Here is a 27,008-nt window from a genome sequence, read left to right as displayed (position 1 = left end):
CACTTCAGCTCTTACAAGCCTAGACATGAAGTCCATATGAAACCCAAACCCTGTAATTATTACTGCTTTATCAACATCCTTATTAATGTTCATTAAAAATAATCTTGCTTAGTAAGGGGATTTCACGTCTTTCCTATTTACTTTGTGACTATTAATGGTTTTTTAAAATGTGTATACATTAGTATAAGGAACAGTGTTATCATAAATTCAAATACTGTAAAACAAAACCAGCTGCATCCATTATAAGTGCATTACTGCCAGGAACTGTAAATATGTTTTTGCCTGATAGCCTTTTGACTCAATAATATCCTGCTATCTCTGTTGGGCAGGCAACTTTTAAAACCAAGACGAGACAGGTTATGATTTTCACAGTAAAACTGGGTTTCCTTTAGAAGTATCTGTCAGATTTCTAGTTTGAGGTCTTTAAAAAAGAAATATGTGTGTGAGAAAGAATCCTTCACAGCAATGAGTGAAAGGTATGACATACATTTAGAGTGCTATCCCTCCAAAAGAGACAGAAAAGCAGACCAACCCGGTCATATCATACCATACAAACAATTTTAATTGTGTAGTTACAGTCAATAACCACTCCTAGTCAGAACATTTCTGCATAAAGAAAATTGTGATACACTTATAAAAACAGCCAGCTGTAACAAAATAACTGGTGTTTTCATAGCAATAAACTCATAAAAAAGAAATACACCTTTATACAGAAAATTTATACAGCTGTAGCTTTAAAATTGATTGTAAACCAAAGGAAGACACATTGCAAACATCAATTATTTTCACATTAATTGCATAAGTTTCTAAGGTGATCTATTAGTTTTATTTACCTAAGCTTATTTGCATGATAGTAAAAATTGCATACAACAATAAGAGTGAAGCTTATAGTATGAATTGCTTGGATAACATAGAGCACTTTTTATAGGCAACTGTGTAAAGCACATTTTCTCTATTTAAAACTTTTAAGACACTTTGTTTTACTGCCCATCAAAATACATTTATAAATAGAAAAAAAATCAATATGGTAACAATAGAAGCAATATTACATTTAACGGAAACTTCTAAAAATTAATTACAACATGATGCTGTAGGATCTACAAATAAATAATGGGATAAACCGTGTTTCACATTTTGTTTTCAAAAAATCATGTAACAATGAGAATGATAATGAAAAAGATACAGTGACCTCTTTTTTTCTGAAAAGAAAACAAATCTGAGTTACGGCAGTGCCATATAATACAAGGCATTTGTTGGCATATGTTAACTTTAAACTGCATCCCACAGTCTATAGTTCTTTTGTAACATACAATAGAGCAAGAGTAACAAACTCTTCTTTTTCTTTTATTTAAATAAATGTGAGCTTTCAAATATCAAGTGTGGAGTGTTACAGTAAAAACTGAGAAAAGAAACCTAAAACAAAAACAATAAATCTCAAAAGTAATGCTTGTCTGAAAGCTCTAGAATTTAAAAAAAAAATCCACTGATCTCATGCTTTTGGGATACATCTCAGTGTACCCCGTGAACACAAATTAACAATGAAACAATCCTCAATGCTTCATCAGTAGCTCTGAAGCAGTTTGTAAAATATCTAGTGCAGTCTGCATTATCCTTTAATTTTCTCAACTTTTGTGCAAGTTTTGGAAGATTCATTGGCCAAACAATGAATAAGGAGGTTGCCGACAGAACACAGGATGGAATTTTCATTTCATTAGGAAATAGCAGTGACACTGTTGAATACTTTTTTGATCAGTCTTTCAATTCAGTATTAATGTCAGTGTTCCCTTCTACTGATAACTCTTCTTCTAATTTAACTGAAAAAATTGTGTTCGTATTTTTGTCTTGGACACTCTCTTCCAAATCCTGAAGCAGCTCTTCTTCTTTATATTCTGCAACATCTACCTCCAAGCCTGAGTTGTCTTTCAGCTTTCCATGGTGCTTAACATAATATCGCTGGTTCTGAAAAAACTTGATAATAGTATACTTGGGTAGGTCAAGTTGAGCGGAAAGAGTCTGGATTGCTTCTTCATCTGGATATAGGCCTACATCTTGTATAAAACTCTGTAGAATGCCCAGGGCTTCTACAGAAATTTTTGTTCGTGGACGGGTCTTCTGACGATTTTCCTCCTCTGATTCAGCTGGTGATGCTACTGTTGGCTGCCTTGGGGGTAATCTAGGACCTGGTGGTGGTGGTGGCTGCTGCTGCTGCTGCTGTTGTTGCTGCTGCTGTTGCTGCTGCTGCTGACAAGCAAGAAAAATCATATTGATTATTTTGTTGCATACAAATCTGAGAAAATCCTGGTTTTTAGATAAATACAACCTGCTAAAATGTTTAAAGTAAGTTTATATAGAGAGTAACTGTCCTAAAACAGATGTAACACTGCTTGATTTTCTCATCATGATGAAAAAAATACAGAATGCCCTATAGTATTGCAAGCTTACTGCCCTCTTGCATGTGGATTCTCTTCTTTAGTCCCTTTGCAGAGCTAACGGAGTTATTGTTATTTGTACCAAGTGTTTTGTTGTCTCAAAGCACATTTCACAAAATTGTCCTAACCGGAATTCCAACTTCTGGTATCCAGGTAACTGACACTAGCACTAAAATTGGTACACATGTAGTGATACAGAGTAGCCTGGTTCATAAAATTTACTGGGCAGGGGCACTAAGATAGTGCTGTGGAAGGGCAGCACGAGCCCCTCCTCTTCAGAATGGAGACAGCCTCCAGCATGATCTGGTTTTCCACAGGAGCATGCAACCAAACCAAGATTTCTCCTTAAAAGGAGGAGGAGGAGAAGGAGAATTTCATAGCCTTGGCCTCTGCATAATTGGGTATCCACTTGTACTGCTCAATTTAGGAGAATATCTGCATGGAGGAAAGTTAGGGTTCGTCCTATTCCATCACACTACTGCAGCACCACTGAATGTATGAACTTGTGCATACGTAGGTCTGAAAAGCGAATGAGAGAGGAGAAAAAGGGCTGCAGAGGAACATGAAAGTCCAATGGGGTGCTCTGTAGTTAGTGTTATGTCTGCATCAGGCGTACTATTAAACAGACTCTGAAGTTTTAAGGTGAAACCTTTTGTATATGCATACAAAAAGGGGGGGGGGGTTGGAATACAAAATAGGATATAGCCAAATTCTCACTATTCTAAAGAGGGTGAGTGATATTATCCTAACTAAACACAGACTGAAAACAGGAGGAAAGAAATAACCAAATGTACAGCAATCTTGGAATTATTGCCTAACTTGCTTGGATTCTATTGCCTTTTTCTGTAAATTGCATACTTACCAATCCTTAATATTTTTTGAAGAATTATTTGGTTGTTACTGAGGATAAAGTGAAAGGGGACAGAATTCAAAGAAGCAGTTCTATGACAAGTAGAACAGCTAGGCTATGAACAGCTAGGCTTTCTAAAAATGTAATGAATTGATTGTCAATAATTGCAAAAATCCAACAAAGCTAGAAGTGAGACAAGTAGTGGGAGCTGGAGAACCATGAGCTGAGTTCTGCACATTGAAGGTGGGCTTTTCCTGCCTCCCCACTTCCCACTGCAGTCTCTTGCCTTCTATAAAAAAGTGCTGTCATGTCTGGGGGATTGTCAGGAAATGCATAGAGCCAGGGAGGATGTACCACATGGGAGAATCCATAGAAACTGCAGGCAATCCCTTATACAACTGAAAGTGCCCTCTGCATTCAGTTATGAGAAAATAACAGCAAAAATGTGGGTCATCCATATATATCATGATAAGGGAAAAAATGAGACAGGATATTGTGGAACAGTTTTAAAAATAAGGGACACTTCCTTTCCCTGGCCACTTGTTATGAGATGAAATTTAAATCATAAGGCAATGTATGTACTATTGTTTTATTTCTAGATTATTTTCTTCTACAAAGACCCACAGCACTGATTTTTAAAATTTTGGATTTATCATATGGTGCAATTCATTTCTTTATTTACGGTTATATGGTACAATTTAAATGAGAGTATGAATTTTTCCTGCTTCAGAGAATATTTTAATTACTCATACAGTTGAACTTACTGATTTGAATAGAATTCTGCTAGGATTCAGGACTGCATTTAACATCAGTAGAGTTACTTGGTGACTTTGCACACACTATATATGTACTATACACACACTATGCAGTTACAGCCTTGGAATATGCACACATTCTTCAAACACCATTATTATCTATACAGATCAAGCTGCCGTAGAAGCTACTGTGATGAATTCCATGCAACACAAGCATAAAAGTAGATTTTTATCACCTTCCCCTTTTCCCAACTACCTGTGACCTTTGCAAATGCAATGTCAAGAGTTGGGAGACCCATGAGAATGCAAAGCCAGGAACTACAATGAGGAGGGGAAAGTGAGTGAAATCACCTCCTCTGCCTCTGTCAGTGGAGTCCACTGGAGGAACAGATTGGAGGTGCTGTCTGGCCCCCCCTTCCTTTCTTCAGTGCTATATCAAATGGATTTTCATCCATGTGGGCCCTTTGGCACAGTCTTCTCAAGTCTCACAGGTGGGCTAAGGAGAAGACTGGAAGAATTTGCATATGCCAGCCTCTTAGGCTAACAGTGCATAGAATTCAGCCCAATGACTGGAGAATATGCTATAGAAATTAATGCACATATTAAAATAGAATCTTGTGCTTCCTTGTTCTTCAATGCTGTTACCACTTAGGTATAGCCAAACCCTAATCATGCTTACTCAGAATAAGCCCTGTTGATTTGAATGAGAGCTACATGTTATTTAGGACTGAAGTTATGAGTATTATCTACAAGATAAATAAAGTAGTTTCTCATAGTAAGGCAAACCCACCTGAGAAAACAGCGCAACAGCATGATTCTATAAGATTTTCCTTTTGTACTTATACATAGCAAATTTATTAAAACGTGCTTTCTTAAGCAAATATGGTTACATTTCTTAGCACAGACAGTCTGTTTCTCAGTGTTCAAAATTTCAGACAGCCAATATCCTAAGGGATTGTTTTGTTCCATTTGTTTTATCTTTAGTACACAGTAGGTGCAGTTTTGGGCTGCTGGAAAACTCTATTATCTTGGCTTTGTATATAGTTCCTTAATAATAATAGAAGTCATTCAGAGTCTGAGGACCGTCAGGGGACTACCTATTCTTGCAGAAGAAAGGGAAAGTTAATGGCCATCCCAGGGCCTACAGTACAAACGAGTTAAAAGGTCTTCTCCATTTTCAGAGAGGCAAAAGTCCCTGTTCTTCACTTATATGATAGGATGCAATGGGATCAAGTTTTGAAAACCCTCCATGACTCTCCCTGACACGTTAACTCGTGCCAGCTCACCTGGGGAGCAGCACCCAGCCAAGGTCCAGTGGTCAGCAGGCCAGGTAAGAAAGCGCCTCTATGCTCTCCTTTCCCAAGGGTGGTGGGAGAGGGGCTCTGAAGGAAAAACAAACAGACATTGACTCATCCCAACTCTCAAACCGGGATAAGTGGAATGAGGAATTTGGAGCTGGAACCTCTCCCACTATTTATTATAGATGAAACACTGTTACAGGCCATCTGCTGTTCTTAAAAAATAATTATGGCACCTAAATATCTAAGTCCTTCCCATTTATAAACTATGGCCATGAGTGAGAGGGATGCATGCAACTCAGAGTTCTTTTTAAAGCATCCATATCAAGCATTTCCCTCAATTGGTGGTGCAAGAGCTGCTGAAAAGGAAAAATGCTTCAAGCACACACATGTACACTGCAAATTTACTTCAGTAACTCTTGCATCATCCCCCCCAAACCAATTTTAAACATAATTTTGGGAATTAAGTACAGGGGAGTAGCTGATAGGGAAACTCTAAAATTAATTCTGGTATGCTGCATGCACTTGCCCCTATTGTCCAAAACATCACTTTTTAATTCCAAAATAATCTTATTTGTATTAGGACACTTTCATTTAATGCAGCAGAAATAAAAGAAATGATTTATTTCGCAGGAAGTAAAATGATTTTGATTTGTTTAACTTAGACCTCTACTGAATTGGCCAAGGTAAACCAACCTGAATCTGTTCTGCTGGAACGTGGATAATGTGGGAAGGCCGGTCGCCATGGTGATGAACTGCATTGCTTTCTTGTTCGTAAATGGCATCTCGTTCAGGCTGAGGAAGACTGAGGAACCTCCGGATCATTGACAGATTTTCCCACAGGGTTCTGTTCTCAGGTGAAGGATCTTCTTTCCAACGTAAGAGTTCACAGAGCCATCCCTTAAGACAGTACCATCAAAATATTAGATCATCTTAACAGGAAAACAGTCCTCTCAAAAATGCTTCCTTGGCAATAAAACAGACAAAAATTAAGACAAAGCTTACTCCTCTTATAGCATTTCACTCTTTTGCAATTTAGACATTTCTCTACAAAATCTATCCAGGACATCAAGGGCACTGTCAAACAAATCCCACAAGAGACAGCCAACTTTTGGAATAATATCCTAGTTTCACAGAGCAGTTATATATTTAACAGACACAGAAACCAGGGAAGATAGCAATGTACCACATATCTCAAGTATATAAGAAAGCATTCTGTTTTATCTCACCCTTCTATTGTCTGTCTGTTGCTGCTTTTCGTTTATTTAAGCCCATATCCATCTGAGGGCATAAAAGACATATTTTGGTAGCTTTTTTATTATATCTTGTTTCCAGTTTTTGTTACAGAGTGTTTCCAATATCTACCTTGACTATGAAGCAGGCTTACAGAAATCATATGATACAAAAGTTCTCTAATGCCCCTTTGAAAGGAAATAATCCTTTGAATAGACATCTCTAAGTAGGGTATCATCTTTCATTCCACGTGCTCAGTTACTTTTAATTCTAAAATAGGCTTGGAAATCTAAATCATGATTTTATACATGATATGAACAAGACCACACTCTTCATCATCTCCGTATCACAGTGCATGCAAACTGTCTATAAAAGCACCTGCTCTAACCCAAGCATGTTCTAGGGAAAAACAGGCTTGAAAGTATGCCAAAAGATTGTCCCAGGAGAACTGTAGCAAATGCTAATTTGCTTCTAAAATAGATGCACAGATTTCTCCCCCCCCCCCTCAACGGTTTAGCAATTGCCTACATGCCATCTTAAATGATATCTGTGGCATTATTTGAATTTTTTAGTATTGGTTTTAAAGAAACAGGACAAAGGGATCTAGAGAATAGCATTTACAGAAAAATGAACACATGGAAAGAAATAAAAGTAAATACACAACTGACAATTCTCTTTTATGATTAATAACACAAACCATTTATTTAAAGATTAGGGGGGGGGAAGAAATTTGGCAAACAACTGAATCATAATTTGAAACCTTCCTGTGTAATAGTGCTTTAAAATGTTTTGTTCAAACAATTTTCTAAAGAAAAAGAGTTGTGAAACAATTCATTGGAAGGTAAGTATGTTCAAAGAAACCACAAGTCTACTAGATGAAGTTTTCTGGAAGTGACATATCTCAATTCCTACATTTCGTAGTCTGGGAAAATGACAAAGAATAGAGAAAAAAATGCTCTATGCACACACTTTGAGCTGTCAGTTTAGTAGTTTAAAAATGCTGAATGGGATAAGAACTGGCCAGGGGGAGAGGTCAGAGGTAAGTCCATGGCAATAGCACAAAATCTTTGTATCTGAGATCTGGCTTTTTAGATCCCCAATGTTAGCTACCTGGAAGAACAAGTTTAACTGTTTTGACTGGTAAAAATAATAGATGCTTTGAACTTGACATGTACTCAGTAGGAAAGAAAAGTGTTTTGAGAAATACTTTAAATAATAATTTCACTAGTGACAGCAGATAACCTGGGTAAAGTATGCTCCTTTTCTGTCTTCACACACGTACACACACAAACACGCATATATCACATCGCACCACACCAGGTGGGATACAAAAAGCCACTTCACACATGACCAAGGGTTTAAGGCAGACCCAGTGGGATTGTTAATTGTTAAACACACACACACACACACACACACACACACACACACACACACACACACACACACACACACACACACACACACACACACACACACACACACACACACAAAAAAAACACCATGTCATCAATAAATTGGACTTGAAAGCTCATTGATTTTACAGGAACTTAACTTCATAAAAAGTTCAGGAACTTTCATTGGATTACACCAGTGTCTTCTTTCTGCACTTTAGGAAAGTGTTCTCAGTTTGAAAAGCACTTTGCTGTCTGTTATGGAAGAAATATGAACATAATATGAACACAAATACATCTTTTCAGATGTATTCAGTTGTGTAATTCTTTGGAATCTAGCTACAGTAATTGTTCTTCCATTTTTCAATTTGATTTATTTTTCAATTTGATTTTTGTGGAAATCAGTTGAAGGCTGATTTAAAAAAACACCAAAAATAATTTAGGAAAAAAATGTGGTTTTTAAACTTATTGCTCCCTCCCCCATAACCCAATGACCTTGGGAGTTTAGTTGAATGTGGGCATATTAGTCACATGTGAGGCTGTCTCATTCAGCTCAACAGAACCGTATTTCCCTGTGCCGTGTAATGCACATTAACAGAATGTATGTGTAAGCAACACAAGTGGCTACTGTAAACACCAGGAAGACCATACACATCTCCCAGAATGCTATTTCTGTAGGGTAATTAAGCTATAGAGCTTGTGGAAGAAATAGTCAAGAAAACAAGTTCAAGATTTATGGATCTACACTGGGCAAGAAGTGTGTGATTAGGCTCATCTGGACTGATCAAATAGTGTTGAGACAGTATTTATGAAAAGCAGAACAGCTAATTTCAAGATTATCCTTCCCTGAAAATATTTTTGGTCTAAATCAGGGATCCTTTTGAAGCTGTGGGGACCTGAAATTTTGACAAGAGGTGATGAGCACCTCCCCAAAATGGCTGCCACAGGAGGCAGAGCCAAACTCAAAATGGCTGACTCTAGAGGTGGAGCCAAATGGAATATCTCCCTACTCACACCTCCTAGGTGAAGGAAACCTTGAAGGAGGAACACACTGACTAAGAAAAGTCCACAGTTGCTTATCAGTCCTCCTCATCTTTCAGTGGAAAAACCTTTCATTTGAATGAGAGAAGCCCTGCCTTAAATGGCACTACCCACTTTCTCAAAAGCTCAGCAAGTGCCAAGGAAAGTGCTGGCGGGCACCATGGTGCCCATGGGCACTTCATTGGGAAAACTTAGTCTAAATCTTGACAGTACTTTAGAAAGCAACAATGATGAACACAGACTGGCTTGGAAAAAATATAATAATAATTCCTTAATCGTGATTAAGTTGGGTTTAACACAACATTGTAGAAGAAAAATAAGCCCTGACTCATGTAGTAGCAAGTATTTTGGTTTTGCTGTCACTTCTGTATTCTGAGCTTAGACATATCTTTATTAATTACCCATGACTAATAAAACATTTCCAGTAGTTTGCTATTAACCTCTGCCCTGCAATAATACTTCTAATTTCTCACCACACCCCTCTCCAAATAGTGTGATGAACTGGAAGTCTAACTATACTCTGTGAGCTTCTCAAGGATAGTTCAGTAATTCTGAAAGATTCAAAGCAGATGGGTTGAACAAATTTTAGAATTAAAGTACTGGACTGATAGTTTTTAAATGGAATGCTGTATTTTAATTTAAAATAAAAAAGAAAGTTTCTCTTTTCAGTTGTTTATATTTTAAAATAAGAGATGTTTGGAAATGCCAGAAAGAATGCACAGCAACATGGAATTTTTTACATTTTAAAATAATTTAATTTAAAACTATTAAAATGTATTTATATGGCTAAGCTTATGGTTATTAAGCCTGAATTTCAGTTGGTTGACAGAGAAAAAATGCTCCCCCAAAGATTGTAGATAGGAAACCAAAGCGCTCTCATACAAAATTCCTATTTCAAACAGTACTTTGTGTAACAAAACTGAGAATGAAGAAAAAAACCCTCTCTCATATGCCCCTTTCTGAAAAAAAAAATCACTTTAATTTAGGGCTCAATTTAGGGTTTAATTCTATTTGTTATAGAAGGGAGATTCTTTTGTGGCTTCTCTTACTTATACGGGCTAGTATAACCAAGAGCAAAAGCTGAAATTCATCTCTCTCTCTCTCTGTCATCAAAGGCTACCCACATAGTTATTGAAAAAATATCAAGGGAGAGAAAAATCCGTATTAAAATGGGCCAGAAATTATCTAGGATTTTTGAGCCCATATGAAAGAAGAGCCTTAGGCCTTGTATATACTTAGGAAAGAGTAAAAACAAAAATAATATTAGGAGCACCCTAAACTTTCAGTGCAGCAAATCTGCCAAGCAACATTGCACTGCATATAAAGCAGGAACAAGGCAAAATATAAACATTAGTCACATGTAAATATGTTAGATGAACTTTCAGGATGTTACTACTTTCCAAACTGACAAAGTTTAATTTGACACCTTCTGTTCTAAAGTCTTTGTTTCTATTCAAAATCACGCCTTTAGCTGCTATCAATCGCTACACCCTCTCCCTATTACTTAAGGTACTGGCATGGGCCCTAGGATAAGCTGAAAATGCCATGCAGATGAATTCTGAGATAATATGTTCAAACCTGTTATATACAACACAAATCCTGTAAAGTTATGTATTGTAAACCTACATTTATTGAGAAGTCAAGTTTTAAATCCATCTGCCACAAAGGAAACACTGCTATGCACTTTATAGTAGCTGAGTGACATATGCAACAGTCTTGCTACAGTAAGCAAGAAAATGGGTGAAAAAGATGCTAAATCCGAGTCAGTTAAGTAAGTTTACTGGAGCTGAGTTTCTGTTAGGAATTTTATTAAAGAAACAGCATTTTTTTTTAAAAAAGTGAGAGAAGGGTAACTTCCAAAATATTCACTATTCAAAACTCAGTAGTTTAAAAATTATAATTTAATTATATGCTCATTTTAAAGAATGACCAAATCTAAAAGTACACTTTTTGATACATTTCACAGTACGGTGCTTTTCCATCACCGATCTCAGATAGTTTAAGGAAATGATTTGCACCTACACCTTGGGTGGATAAGCTGATTTTTATTTTGCTTTGAAAATTGGATGTCAATTTATTTATTTAAAACATTTCTATGTTGCCTTTCCACCCAACTCAGGATCCATAAGGCAGTGAACAATTTCAAACGTTTAATGAAAAGGTAAATAAAAATGAAAGGGATTTCCCTTTCAGACTTTTATAGCTAAGTAATTCTCTATAACTATGTTAAACAGAATGAACTTGAGTGTAATACCCCATCCAATTAAAGTCAACCGCAAAATTCCCATTTGTCCTGATCCAGCTAAGGAACTCTGCACATGCATCGTTCACTATAACAGAAATCGTGGGAATAAATCTGAGGCTTGATACTCCAACCCTATTCTGGTACAACTAGCCACAAATACATACTTCTTGAAAATGCTACTGATTTTTATTCACATGCATAGCATCCTTAAACTGTTCAACTTTGAAATGTTAAGAACTATAATTTCTAAATTCGGAGATCAAAGGATTAATTTGTAGTGTCTCATGTTAATATTCTGCAAATTTTTTTCTTTCCAAAATTATGTGCTGGAGTATTTTGTTACAATTTCTGGGGCATATGGTATAATAAAAATACAGTATTAAAAGAAATCAAGCCTAAATAAGAAGGTATTTGATACAAATGTTTTGTGAAAAGCATGAATTACATTTCATATTCAGTATGAACAGGATTTAAGTACATAATCCATTAAACAGTAGTTCTGAGTAAAAAAAGAATTCAGTCTTGTTGTAGACTAAACTGCAGTACGCATTTTGAATGAGCTCATTGTCAACAACAACTAACTGTAAAGCTGGCAATTTATCATTCAGCAAATAATTTTCTAGTTTTATAAAGAATCAGTAAGTGTTCCTTATGCTAATGAAGACAGTTTTTAATCTGCCCACAAACATGCTAATAGAGGGTAATTTTTCCCATTTACAAAGCTGAAGGCACTCAAATGTAATTTCATATCAATGTTCCCCAAACTGGATAAAATGGACTTCTCAAATCCAAACTACCTAATCTATCACCTTTAACATAAAAGGCTAAAAGAAAATTGATAATGTCAAATATTCAATATAGACAACTTTGCTCCAAAAACATTTATGCCCCTTCATAGCTTCTGAATGACTGTACTAGCATGCAGAAAGCAACAATATATCTGAGAAAAGTTACTGTCAATATAGCACTACCTTTGGGTTGGACCTGCAAGCTCTTCATAGTGCAGGAAGGTTGCTTTTGGGAAAAAAGTCATAATACTTTGAACAGTGAGATACATAATGGTGGTAAAAGATTACTGAAAGCATTTTAAATTATTTACTAGGTTAAAAGGGTGAAATGGTACTTTAAATACATCAAATTTCACATCATATGGGCCATTTTGGGGTGGCAAAGTGGTATTGATCTTTCCAAATGCTTAAAATTAACTATTTCCAGAAGGTCATTATTTGATTAAAGGCATTAAAGTTGAGGGCAAGAAATGCTGCACTCTGTCTTCAAGCCCGTTCAAATAATCATGTAATTTAATCAGAACTACCCCTTCACGTCCAGTAATAAAAATGTTTGTCTTGATTTTTCCCCTTACCTAACATATTAACCCCTTTAAATGATAAAGTTCTTCAAATAATTTCTACTGCTGGAGGCTAGTCAGTAATAGAATGGAAAAATAAAGAACAGCAAAAAATAGATACAAGTGCATTTCCTTGGAATATTTAACTGTAATTTTATATTGTGTCCAACATTTTTACACATACAATTTACAGAATTATTTTCAGATATTCATTACAAACAACCTAAATGCACACATATCTCAATATTTCCATGTCCTGAGGGTCAAATGTGAACTTAACTCATGCTGCCAAGGAATGTCCCCTACAACAAAGGGTATTGCATATGTGCTGCCTGGGCCCAAGGGAGGGGGCAAGGAGTTATATAATATCCAACTTGTGCAGCCATTGGACTGGAATGCAGCACTGGACTCCCCAGTTTCCCTTATCCATTGATTTGTTGGGAAAGGATTGGGGGGTGGGAACTGCTGCACAGCTCAGGGTGGCTGCAAGCCTCCCTAGGCTCAACTCTGTTTCCGGAACTTCTTTCATGGAACCGATTCTAGGGACATCCAATGCAGTCCCTTTGCTCTATTTGGGGATGTGCCCAAATAGGACTGAGGCTGCAAATTTCTTCACACACTGCCTAGAGAAGCAGACTGTTCATTAAGAGATACCCTGCCCTACACTGTTGCTAGTTCTACTGCCACCTGCTGGCAAGGAGAAGTACTGCTGTGCTGGCAAGGAGAAGGACCGCTGTGCAAGAAGTGATAGAGGTTATCTGTGACTTATGCCTACCTCCCTTACCTGACTATCCCATGAGTTCCTATTTGTACAAAAGGTTCAAAGAATTTAAAATTTCAAGCATTTAAAGTATTAAAAAGAGCTGCACTACTGTTAAGATTCATAGGAAAATCCAGTCTTGCATTTTATTCTGTATCAAAGATAAATAAGTGTTCTCAACTGTAGACTGAGATAGGTTGAGAATGCCTCAATGCAGCACACATTTCGTACCATGCCCCCCATCCCTCTCCCAGTTTTGAAATTCTTATATTTCCCAAAGAAGCATTCATACTAACTGAATGGTAAAATAATGAAAACGTATTAGTTTGTAATTAAGTACAACCTTTATATGATCTAGGAACATAATTCCAAATCATTGGTCATGCACCCTATATTCCTTTTCCATTGCAAAATTACATGAGCTTAGAGATGAAGGAAGATTTCTGTCTGGCTTGTCTGTACACATGGAAAGCTGAAAATCAAGATCTCTTACATGATAACTAAGGCTAAAAACTTATGCACATACTTGAAAGTTCCATTAAACAAAGCAGGACTTACTTTGGGATTTACATGCAGTGGATTAATAGAGTGTCTAGAAGCAGTGTTTCTCCAAGAGATGAAAAATAAATGTCCATGCTATGAGGGTGAGTTATCAGCTCCCACCTCCAGGGGCTTGGGACTTTTTTTGCTCTTTCCAAATAAGGGAAGTGCTAAACTTGCTTTGAGTGGTGCATGCTGGGCGGCTGGGCTCCCTGCCAATCAAGGGTGAAACGCAGGCAAACCCTGTATGTTTGCTGCTCCCCTGTAGTGGCAATTGCCATTTGGACCCTCCCACCTGGCCAGCATGATATTTTGGCAAGATGGGAAGAGCTGGTTGCTTGGGGGTCAAGCAGAATTTTTTTGAACTCTTTCAGATTGGTCAAGAAAGGGTTGTTTTTCACCTGCTTCACCAGGCATCTTGGAGTGTTTCTAATTATGCTTGAGCCCAATTTTGTTTGTGGTGACTTTATTTTAGGAATGATGGTCAATCATATATATAATTTGAGAAACAAAAGCACTGTAGAACTTAGGTAGCTGATCGTTATAAATTGGAATACAGCAATACTTATTAGATGATTTCAGTAAGATACCAGAGGGTATCTCATATCTTGGTGCCTGTGAGTACTTGCTAGTTCTTGGATTTAATAGTAGGCCCATAATAATAAATGTATTACCTCAATTAACATTAATAATGTTTACTCTCTGATTTTTGTCCCATGATCCGTGACCACAGTTCATTTAAAAGATTTTAAGTGTAAGCCTTAACATGCTTAGTTAAAATTTAGATTTCATGTTAGAAAGAGACACCATAATCTCTCCCAAAGATTAATTAAAAAAAATCCTAAATGGTTTAAGAGTCCTAATTTTTATCCATCCTGGTTTAGGCAAATATAGATGGACAATGGTTTTGTATTCCAGATTTATTTTTTCAATATATAATGTAGCAAGGGATCATTTCATTTTACTATAGAGAATGTACTTGGGCTTTTCTTGTTTAAAGAATGAGAGACAAAGTTCAATGACAAAGGATTTTTCACTGCATCTTTGCCAAAAATTAGGCAAAGAAGATTCTCAAATTAAACTGACTGGGTAACACAGATTAAGAATCCTGACGAAGCGCTGTCACTTCTAGGTCACACCAAAAATCATCAACTGGGGGCATGGTTGCATACATACCCATTTACCCTGGCTTGCCTCCTCCCACCAACCAGCTGGCAATCAGCAGGCAGAGGGCCAAATTGCCAGGAAACTGCCTGCCCATTGGCAAGCACCTAGCAAGGCTGAGGAAGAGGCAGAAGAAATGTGTGGGTCCAAAAATTCTTTAGGAACGGGTATAAAGAAGAACTTTGTTTTGTAGCATCTTAGAACTTTCCCCTAAATATGCATCACAAAAATCATAAAGACCAACTAGATTTCCAAGGTACATGTTCCTTTGTCAGATACGAGAAGTGGAAAAAGCAAGGAGTCATTATAATCCAGGCAGAGGATGGGAGAAGTATTGTAAATTAGAGTGTCAGGAAGGTAGCTATAATACATGTTGTAATTAGCTTGGGACCAGGGCCTGCAATAAACCAAGATGCCAACTCTGTCTTTGTATTCACTCTAACAACACAATCATTGGACCTAACAATACCAGCTATACTATCTCAGGCTCATTCACTTGATCATCTTCCAATGTTATATATGCCATCAAGTGTCAGCAATGCCCTTCGACTCTCTATATTGTACAAACAGGTCAGTCTCCTTAAAAAAGAATGAACGGACACAAATCTGATATAAAAAATCACAACTTTCAAAAACCAGTGGGACATTCCATCACTGACTTAAGAGTAGCAGTTCTCCAGCAGAGAAACTTCAAAGGAAAATTACAACATGAGATTGCTGAAATTGAATTTATTTGCAAACTAGCTTGATGCCTGTGCTTCGCTACAGTATTTAACTACTTTAAATGCAGTTATAATACTTATGGGTATGTAACGTTTTTTGGTTTGTGGGGTTTTTTTTAGTTGGTTTTGTAAGTATAATAGCATAGTACCCGAGCTTCACAAAGGTGTTTGAATAAAGCGAAGTGTGTTGATACCGAAAACTGATGAAGTGAATTTTGAAATGTAACGTTTATTGAAGAGATTTTAAAAGGAAAAGATTGTAGTGCAATAAATAAAGTGAAAAATACGTACAACTTTTTTTTCTCTACTGAAGGACCTCTTTGTAGACCTCATTGGTGATTTTCCCCTCAGGTGCTAGGATCACTCTGGAGCAGGCTATGTAGAACTGCCCATGTGAGAAGCAGTCCTCCCTGAAGTCAATTCTTGCCACCTTCAGTGTCTGCCCCTGAGACTTGTCGATCGTCATAGCAAATCAGGCCTTGAGGGGGAACTGCAGTCTCTTGAATTTGAAGGGGTTCTCTGATGGTATGAGTGGTATGCATGGTATGAACACTGATCCCCCCCCTCCGAGTGAACAATGTGGCCTCAATGATGGTCATGTGGAGGCTTTCACACGTAGTCTGGTGCCACTGCATAATTGGGGTGGGCTGAGGTTCTGAAGTGGTGTGGTGGGCCCTTCGGCAGGTTCATGTGGGAGGTTCACATTGAAATGACCCCTAGAAAGGTCATGCATCATCTCCTCATGAACATTTAAACACTCAGCTGCCATACTGACTTTTATATAAAATCCCTTTTCAGGAGTCTTGTACTGTCTTTCTTCAACTGTCTGCAGTTTCCTTGACATAATTTTTACCTCAGAACACAGTTCCACAGCTGACCCATCAGCCTGCCAGCCCCACAGGAAAGCCAAGCCCCACAGGGAGATTGGCAACCCTAGAGGGGAGGTGTATTTTTTACCTCAGGACATGTTCAATGACTGGGACGTGATTGAATGTATCCTGAGTATTGCATGTGTCCTGCCCGCTGTTTAGAATGTTGGGCTGATGGCCAATCAAGGCCGCAAATAACCTCAGGGCAGAGTGGCTGAGTTGGCAGTTGGTGGAGGGAGGGGGATGAGCAGCCTCCCAGCCACACAGGGAAGCTGTATCCCTATGGGAAAACACATTTGACCCCTTTTTACTCCCTTAGGGGGCAAATTTCTTAAAATTCCTTCTTAGTGAGACCCTACACCACAAAAGGAATGTCCTGCCCAAATTTCACGTTTCTAGATCCTGGGGTTTGGGCTGGGTGTTGATGAGTCAGTCAGGACACTTGTCTTTATGTATATAGATTTATATAACAATGAATTATTCAGGGCTGAATTGGGACATAGGGTTTTTCTCGCATTACAGATGCTAATGTTCTGCACTTCACACCCCTGTCCTATAAAGCTAATTACAACATGTAGCATAGCTAACTTTTTGTAGTTGGGAAGCTAGTGGTTTTTTAAGGTGCTATTGACCCCTTTCTTGCTTTTCAACCACAGTCCAATACACCTATCCACTCGAAGCTATCTTGATAGCTTCATCATAATACAGATTTCTCTGGTGTGTCCTACCAAAGAAAAGTAGGACAAAAAATAAAATACTGAAATCCTTCAGTTGCAGGTGTTCAGTATTAGAAGCTGGTTTTAAGACTATTTTGCTGCTTGCAGCAGAAGTAGAAAGATGCATATAAGAGTATTTCTAAAGCATTTCTGCAAATCTGTGTGTTAAGGGCAAGAAAGGTCAGTCTCGATTCTCAGAGCGGGACCACAAGTGACACCTGACACAGGTTGGACACTAGTCAGCTTCCCTCAAGTTTTGATGGGAAATGTAGGCATCCTGGTCTTGCAGCTTGGCTCTCTGACTGCTGTCCAATGGACTTTTCAACTGTCACTTGTCCAACATTCCGCCAAGCTGCCTACATTTCCCATCAAAACTTGAGGGAAGCTGGCAAGTGTCCAACCTGTGTCAGGCGTCACTTGTGGTCCCGCTCTGTGGCCAAGTCTAAACTAATATAGCATCCTGTGTCTTGGATTAGGGGCATGGTGATGAAAAATGACACAAAAATACACTTGTCAAATATATTAAAAACAGTAATTTGAATTTTCCCTAAAAGCTAATGATTAGCTCTAACTTTGCTTTCAAAGTACCAGCAAGATTTAAAAAACAAGTCAAGCTTCAGATTTCTAGTTTTTGCTGTATTCCAATTATCTAAATTTGAGCTATTGTTTGCCAAAATTATCTATTCCCTTATATTAAATACCATTTTATTTGTGCAATCTCTCTTTTCCCTCTCATCTGCATACATTTGCAGCACTTGTTCCAGCTTGCTCTTTCCTGATTACAGCTACACATGTTGAAAAATGTTGCAAGGTCAGCACAAATTAGGGAATTTGCAGATTTAAATCCTTATTTTTTGTATGTTTTTCTGGAATAAAGGAAACTGTAACTGCCTGTCAGTGTATATTTGGAAAAATATAGTTTCACACTTAAACAAACCATAATATAGGACTACATACTTATTTCTCACTCCTTTATAGTTTGGACTCTTAGAATCACATTTTCATGACATAGTTCAGGGGATTATGTAATGTGGCCCAGGATAGCTAAATATTTTTGGTGATGCACCTTTGACATTGCAAAGCTTGTGTATTATTATTTATTTAAATTGCAACATTAACATACACATGATCACGTCCCTTCCCTGAGGAAGTTTACAATCTAAAATATGACATGGGAGACAATAGAGGTATACATAAACCAAGGATGAATGTGTTAACTTAAGCAACATATTCTTAGTTTTAGTTTTAGTAGAGTGATGGAAGCTAAGGGATTTCTTGGAGATACTGAGTTTGAAATGAGACATTCAAGGAAAAATATGAGACAAGCAAAGATATGGAATTGAACTGAGAGGAAACACTGAGGTAAAGAGAGGGAGAACTATTTAAACGTTGTAAAGGATAGCTAATGGTTGATCATGTTGCACAGAAGTGGGACAATGGGAGGAATTAAGGCAACAGAGGAGGACAACTGTATAATAAGCCAATAAAGTGACAGAGTATGGAAAACATCAAAGAAGGTATTGAAGTAGGAAGGAGTCAACTTGTTGTAATACAGATTGCATAATCGGTAACAATAGATACAACAGAATTCATAGGTTTGATTTTATTATTTTTTAAAAGGCAGATTTCAGTGAAGAATCGGGAGGTGGCGGTAGGTCTTAGTAATAATAACAGTGCACTTATATACTGCTCAGACAGTATTAATGCCCCACTTGAAGAGGTGAACAGTGTTATTATCCCCACCCCACAATATTGTGGTCAGCTGCACAAGAACATGTATTGAGGGGCAAACAGCTTATGTGAGAATGTGGTAAACGAGTTAAGAATTAAGGACAGGAATGAGTTGAAGGTGGAGATCTAGAATGTCAAGAAGAACTCACAGAAGTGACAGGGAAGAGAACCAAGAACAAACCTTCTAAGAGGTTTGTCAGGGGATCCAGAAAAAGCTAGATACCAAATGCAGGGAAATGGAAAATGCAGTGCTGAAGAAGACAAAGTAGTGATCAGAGAGTACTCTATAGCACTCAGAGACAATACAGTACTTGCTGCCAAGGAAGTACATAGGAAAGACACTTCAAAATCAGATATTAAGAGTATGAATTTGAATATACCCAAACTTAAATTAAACTCAAAATTAAATGTTTCGGGTCAGAACAGGGATTTATGAAATAACACTGAACACTCTCGAAATTCTGCAGTAATGAAAATCTCCCAGATTTTCAGGAGTGTCTCATTTTTTGGGTGGGTACCTTTGAATTTTAAAGAGACTAGTAATACTGCCTAACAGTTGATGCCAACTAATAACTGATAGTTGAGTAGATGAGAGACAGGTCTACTGCCACCAGAAATTATGGGGCCATTATTTCCTATCGATACTAGACAGGCCAGGTCTACCGTAGGAAATAATGAGCCCATTATTTACAATGGCAGTAGACCTGTCTCCCATCTACCTAACTACCAGCTATTAGTTGACTAACCAAAAACAAATAGTAGAAACCCACAGCTGGGAGTGGATACTATAACACAATTCTCAAAATTGTTTTTTATAATTAAATAAGTGCAAAGTGGAACGTGTTAAGTACATACAAATACAGTATAAATATATTTACAATAAATATCTAAAAAATATACAAAATATCCACAATCCAATAAATACAATATTACGGCCAACTAAGTCCATAGACTGTAATATGAAACTAACATCCAACAGTTTGGCGTTCATTCTTTCCTCCTCTCTAAAGGTACAATAAAGTCCATAGATTGTAATATGAAACTGGCATTCTACAGAGTCTGCAGTTGATTCTTTCTCTCTTTCTCTCTAGGTGCAAGAGCAAAAATGGATCCCAAAGGGAACCAGAATCACAGGAAACAAGTTCTACAATCCCAACAAGGGCCGGCTAATGTGCCTTGTTTCACTCGACCAACTTCATCAGGGGATATTCATGAAGTCCACCCTGCATCCACTGACACACATAGAGTCTCTTGTGTGTTAGCATTCGGCACACCCTGTGCTCTGGCCATGAGCAAAAACCCTGCCTGCCAACCCAGCTGACCACCCACCATTTTCTGATCCCGGCTAGGTACAGCCCCTCCCCCTGACTACCAGCTGTTAACCAACTTACTCCAGTAAACAAAGACTAGGTCTACTGGCTATTGGAAATAATTGGGCCATTATTTCCGATGGGCTGTAGAGAAGCTAGTTCTACCTATAAGGAAAAATGGGCTATTGTTTCCAATGACAAGAATACCTGGCCTCTGTCCACCCTACTACTGGCTGTATCAGCTGTTAGTTGGGGCTTCTAGTTCTTTTAAAATTTAGAATGATGGGGGACACTGACTAATAAATCTTTAATGGAATCAGCTTCCTCTTTCTCTCCCTTCTTCCCTGCTCCTGCTGCCTCAAGGTGGGGGGGGGGATGGGGGAAATTGGAAAATAGTCCCAATTTGGGGGGACCTAGGAAAAAAACCCCAAAACAGTAAATAAGATCCAGAAAACCATGGTTGCACTTACTTGTAACTGATCATTGAGCCTTCTTCTGAACAGGCACAAATGGGAAATTTGCATGTGGAGGGCAGCCACGGACATTTTGAAAGCTCCTGACAGCAAGAGGTGCTTTCCAACTGTTCCTGCCCAAAGCACCTATAAAAGCACCTCCCTTCCCTCAGTTAAGAGACACTGGAGAACTGGATCCAAAAGGAATCTCAGAAGAGCTCACAGCAAGAATGGATGGAGAGTTGTGTGCCTGCATAGAAGAACACTCGATGAACACCAATTACAGGTAACTGTAAGCTTGCTTTCATCATTGTGTATTCTGTGCAGTCTCACGTAGGAGAGTAATGAGCTAACCTTTCCAAGGAAGGTTGTGTGAAGCTCTTAATGAAAGAGGCTGTGGAGAACTGTTCTGCCCTTGGTGGAGTTGGCAGCTTTGCTTCAGTCAATATTGTGCTATGAGAATGGGCTGACATTCCAACTAGGAGCATCTTGTTGAGGGTACAGTTGAATAGATAGCAGTGTGGAACAAGTTGTCATGCCAGGGAATCTGGAGGGCATCCCTGATGGAGAGTGGGTCTCTCTCTGTCCAAGGAAAAGCTAATGCAAGTAATGAATATATAGAATAGGGCGTATTCGTCCTGTTTTCTTGTCTATCAGAAAGTAAGGAGATTCAAACCTTCCTACAGAGCAAGATGAGATTTTCACTATGGCCCCTTTCCCCAAGAAGGAAAAAAAATCTCTTGATGCAGCAGGGGAAGGGGTGGAAGAGGGAAAAAAAGTGGAGGAACAGAACAAGAGGGATTCTGAAGTCTAAAGCATACCCCTAACTAACAATACAGAGCACCCATCAGTTTTTGAAATGTTTCCTACATATGAGCAAGCCAGAACAGGTGGACCTGGAAGGGATGCAGAGGTGGGCGGTAAAAAACCTTGCTTTCCTTATTCCTGAGCACCTTTAGGGGAGTCCTTCCTGGCATTTTGGACAGTAAACTTGAGCTGTAGAACCTCAGCTGAGCCCCAGAGAAAGAGAGGAGAGGCTTGTACAGAGGCTGAGATTGCTGCCCCGTATATCTCCGGTACCTCTGGGCCAAACTACAAGTGACGAATGACACTTGAACAGCAAGTGTATTCCTCCCTGTTCACTTGCTCTCCACTCAATCCACTTGCTGTTCAAGTGTCATTCGTCACTTGTAGCTTGGCCCTCTGTTTGGAAGAATAAGGTTTAGGATAAGACTTCTGTGTATATGGGTTAGAATAAACTGGGGCAATATCCAAGGATTTGGCCATGACTTGATTCATCCTATTTTTCCCCCAAGGCAGCAGTTCAAAGGTTGAAGTAAAGAGGTCACTGCCCATTGTGCTTCTGCCCTAGCACAATGATGAAGTACAAGACCATTGGATCTTAACCAATGGTCTTGTACTTCAGGTAAAAATGAAGAGAGTCATGATGCTGGCATCTTTGGAGCTAATGTCAGATCTGAGGGATGTTTCACAATCTTCTTTCAACCCTTACGGGTAAATTTCTTGCTGATGATACACTGAGACTTTACTGGGCAAAAAAGTCAACTGTCATGGCTATTCATCTGGCCCATCTTGGTTTCACATTTGGAACAGTTTTTTAAACAAGGTCTTCAAAGTCATGGAATGGCAGAAGCAGAGAGACAACTTTACCAAAATCCTTTTCTTTCCAGCAGGAGCTGAGAAAGGAAGAAAGATGAAGTCATTCTTCAGCAGCGGCAAAAAAGGAACTGAGGGAAAGAGGCACTTTGCCCCTTTTTATAGGTGCTTTGAGTGGGAAATCATGGTGAATGGGGAGAGAGCACTTGGAGCTATCAGGGGCTTTCAGGATGTCCACAGCTGGTCTTATGCAGTTCCCATGTGGGATTACCCAGTGTTAAACTTTGGGATAACAAAACTCAGATCCAAAATTAACGTGACATTTTTGAAGTGTACAACCGTACCAGATATGCAAGAGGTTAGGGAAAAGAAATAGGGCTTTGTTATAAGGCAGATTCAAGGACTTAAGTTACATTTTGATATAGCTACATTTATTTTAAATCAGTTTGAAGTAAGTTATCGGGTGAAAATCAGACTTTTAATTAGAGATGGGCACAAACCAAAATACGAACCAAAGTTCGTGACAAACCGGGTTGGTTCGCGAACTGGTGTTCGTCAGAGCCCATTTCTGACAAACCGCGACAAACTTTAAGCTGGTTCATTTCGTTTGTTTTTTGCTTCATCACTGCAGACAGCCTGGCGCCGATCAATCAGTTTCCTAGGCAACAGAGGATGGACTTCCTGCAGACCTTCTGTTGACCTGGAAGTGGCCTTCTGCTGGCCCAGAAGTGACCTTGTTTGTGAACCAAGGTAGGTTCTTGAAAGTTCGTGGTTCATGAAATGTGACACACCATGAACCGCATGGTTTGTTTTTCCCCGGTTCGTGCTCATCTCTACTTTTAATAATGAGCAGCATAGGTTGTCTAGGTTCAAAATTAAAGAAAACTATTTTCCCTTCTTGAATGAAGAGGCTACTGAAAGTGTTAGACATTCTCACCAATAAAATACAAAAATGGGAATTTTTAATAAGAAGAACGTTGTGGTGAATAGGAACTGATTTACTGAAGTTTGGAACTTTGTTAATGTGATACTACTGCGTAGAATTATTTTTAGGTTTTAAGTAGTGTATGGTATGAATTTATGTATTTGCTAATTGATTAATTACTGTTAACATTTAATGTTAGGATTCTAAGATTTCAAAATGCAAACAAGAAAAATAAGTTTCTTATGCTGTTTTGACATATTTCTGCAGAAAAGTAGGATTTTCTGCACTTTTTATTTTAATAATTTCAAAAAGCTAATGAATAGGTTGATTTTTGTCTGCCATGAGACAGACCCTCTTTGTTTGCTAAATTTCTTCAGCTATCACAACTATTAATAAATAGTTTTCCTTGATACTTTTTAGAAAAGCATGTATATCAACAAATGAAACAACGGCTTCATGTTGGATTTATGCCTTGAACAACAGGGGTACAATCTGCAAAGCCTGAAGCCAATGAGAATTTTGCAGTTGATATTATTTGGCCTGGACTGCAAAGAATGCCTAGAACTGAAGTGTGAAGAAGGTCAACTATACAAAGGACCACTTTAACAAACAATTTTTCCTACTCAAATTCTTTGCATTTCAAAAGGTTTAGATGAATTTGTGTGGTTATTGTGAAGTATTCTTTTAACACTAGAGCTACTAACTAACCTTGCTTATTTCAATGCCATGATCCAAAACAACAATTAAATAACAGCTTATCTGATGTCAACTGCTTTAAATTTGGGAAACAAAACTCTGATTTTAGTTATTAGGATTCTTATCTAGCCTATGTTTTGATTTTCAAAATTTGCGAATAGTATTCTATTGTCTTAAATATTCAGTTGGTCTAAGGCACTGGAATGACAGCTGATCACTGTAGACATCATACTTATAAGATTTGAGGTTTTTTTTAAATGTACCATAAGACCATCAATAATAAACTCTAGATATGATATGCTTTGATTTAAACAAACAAATCCATAGCTGTCAGCATGAACAGATGGGAATTAATATAAAGAAACTTACATGAATTGTTTGAAACAGAGGTAAACTTCAAAGATAAGGAATTCATTTTTTCCCAGCTACTGAAGGATGAAGAAATTGATGTTTTTGTTTCCTGAAGTATCATATTTAATCCATTAACCAGTCACATCATCTTGCCATTATAATCTGTTACTGCACCCTGCCTTTGATGTGAGAAAACTGGCAGAGTAGCACAGGAGGGTCTCTTTCTCTTTGTATGCTTCTATAGCATTTGATGGCAACAAAGAAATGTTTGTAATTCAAGTGTACCTTTAATACTAATCCACCTGAAGATGGGGTATAGACTAGCAATATTTAACACTTTTTAAACATCTATCTTGTACTACAAAATGTTTTTTAAAAAGACAATAAGCAACAAATATTTTTAAAATTCATGTATTGATAAGAACATCCCCACTACAGTTAAAATAGTTGGCATTAACACAACCTTAAGCAGTCGCTTTGCAAGTTACTCCAATTGAACTGTCAGTTTAAATATATATATATATATATATATATATATATATATATATATATATATATATATATATATATATATTTAAAATTGAAAACTTTGCTGAACAACCAATTTCAGGATTACAGGAAAATACCATCCATAAAGCTGTACTTGACTAATTCTATTTTATCTTTAAGGGGTGAGGGGTGGGGAGGGGAGATACACTATTAATGTACCGTACTACCAACTGCTCTAAATATTACCACTAACCTTAGTTTCTCATCTCACCCTGTTTTACCCTTCATTTTTTCCTTCTCAACTGTGGTTCTCAAAAATTTTTGACTTCAGCATAACAGTGACAGGCGCAAGCCATAGTAAAAAATATAGTACGCATTCTTGTGCAAATTGCACTCTCATGTAAAAAAGACAGAGAGTTTAACAATGCATTTTTTAAAAACATAAAATAAAAATAATGTTCCTTTATTCTCCCTTCCTTCATACTCTGTTCTTTCTAATGTACTTATAATACAGATGGGAATTATGGACAGAAATATCCTAGACAAAAGGTATTTAAAAACCAAAACATGAAAAGAACACCTGCCAATTAGTTAAATTCTGAACAAGTCCGGTAAATTACAACATATAACATGGATCATAAAATGGGTTACTGGGTTTTACAGAAGGTGACTAGGAAATACACATTTCCTTGTTGCTTTTAAAAAGGAAGAGAAATACACATGTGGGATCTGATTAGGAAAAGTCAGTAAGACGGGGAAATACATCCTTTTAAAACAGACAGTCATTGGTACTAAGGGGTAAGGAAAAAAGAAGGCTCGGATATTGGAGATTTTGTCTGTGGGCTACATTTTAGCAAGTTACAGAATGTTAACCTGGTAAAACACCATGTTTCTATTAATGTGTAATGCGGAGACTGACTCCAGACCTTATGGATGTTACTGTGATATCTGTGCTTGTTACAAAAGAAATAGTCCCTTGTAGAAGGGCGAGCTACATTTATGTTGTGTGATAAGACTGGTGTGGATATGCTGTGCATATGCAAGACTCACAGATTTCAATCAGAAGAAGGCACAGATTTGTTCTCCCACACTTCAATCTACCAGGACATTCCATTAAGGATTTAAAGGTCACCATAGTTCAACAGAAACCTTACAAAAACAAAATCCAACCGGAAGCTGCTGAATTGGAATTCATATGTAAATTTGACTCAGTCAGACTTGGACTGAATAGAGACTATGAAAGGTTATCTCATTATCAGAAGTAACTGCCTTTCAGGCATTCTATTCAGATTCAACTATGGAGGGAAGGGGTCACACCCAGCCTGGATTGTGCACTCCACCATGACTTTTGCAACTGATTTGCATCTACTCCCCCGTCCCCTCACCACCTATATATATATATGGCCAGTTTCTTCATACCCTCCATGCATCTGACGAAGAGAACTTAAAAGTAGCCAATGCCAGATCAGACCAATGGTCCATCTATTCCAGCATTCCACTTTACAGTGATATGCCAGATAGTACATGGAGGGCAAATCTTCCCTCTGGTATTGCCCCCAACACTGGTATTCAGAGAGCTACCATTTCTGAACATACAGTTAGTCATCATGGCTAATAGCCACAGATGAACCTATCCTCCATGAATATGTCAAATCCCTATTTAAAGCCAATGAAGCTAGTAACCATCACTACAGCCTGTGACAGTGAATTCTACTAGCTTATCATTCTTTGAGCTGTGGAGCACCTCCTTTTGTCTTCTCCCATTGGATTCCATGCTCTTTGAAACCTGCCTTTTTTGAATAGTTTATTTTACAACAATGTAAGTTCAATCTCCCAACCACAGTTAGATCAGGAATGGTATATCTAAACCATGCTAATGTTTCCTTTAATTTCTTATGTCCAGATATCATTCAATATTGTGTAGCTTCATTCTTCTATTATTTGAAATATTAAATGAAAAACACTTCTCTTTTAAGCCTGTAATCATCTATGATTCACTTTAATTTTAATCAGTTCTTGATAAAACAGATTCCCAGAGTGCCATATATGCAGCAGTCTATAATTGTAACTTTTACT

General features: G+C 37.8%; 1 protein-coding gene across 5 annotated transcripts in view; it reads right to left on the bottom strand.

Moving 5' to 3' along the window:
• Positions 1 to 562: 562 nt before the first annotated feature.
• The window catches only part of SATB1 (SATB homeobox 1), a 125,466-nt gene continuing 99,020 nt past the window's right edge, over positions 563 to 27,008 (bottom strand). For 2 of the 5 annotated variants that reach the window (XM_054992058.1, XM_054992054.1), the window contains 3 exons: positions 6,029 to 6,232; positions 5,321 to 5,416; positions 563 to 2,241 (listed from right to left, as the gene is read on the bottom strand). In XM_054992058.1, the coding sequence (XP_054848033.1) occupies positions 1,750 to 2,241; positions 5,321 to 5,416; positions 6,029 to 6,232 (792 nt within the window). In that variant the 3' untranslated portion in view covers positions 563 to 1,749. The remainder of the gene's footprint in view (positions 2,242 to 5,320; positions 5,417 to 6,028; positions 6,233 to 27,008) is intronic. The other 3 variants (XM_054992055.1, XM_054992056.1, XM_054992057.1) reach the window with 3 other exon arrangements.

The sequence above is a fragment of the Eublepharis macularius genome, chromosome 11, assembly GCF_028583425.1.
Source record: "Eublepharis macularius isolate TG4126 chromosome 11, MPM_Emac_v1.0, whole genome shotgun sequence".
Taxonomy (NCBI): Eukaryota; Metazoa; Chordata; class Lepidosauria; order Squamata; family Eublepharidae; genus Eublepharis; species Eublepharis macularius.
Note: the sequence above shows the minus strand (reverse complement) of the source record. Positions and strands in the feature narration are given on the sequence as shown.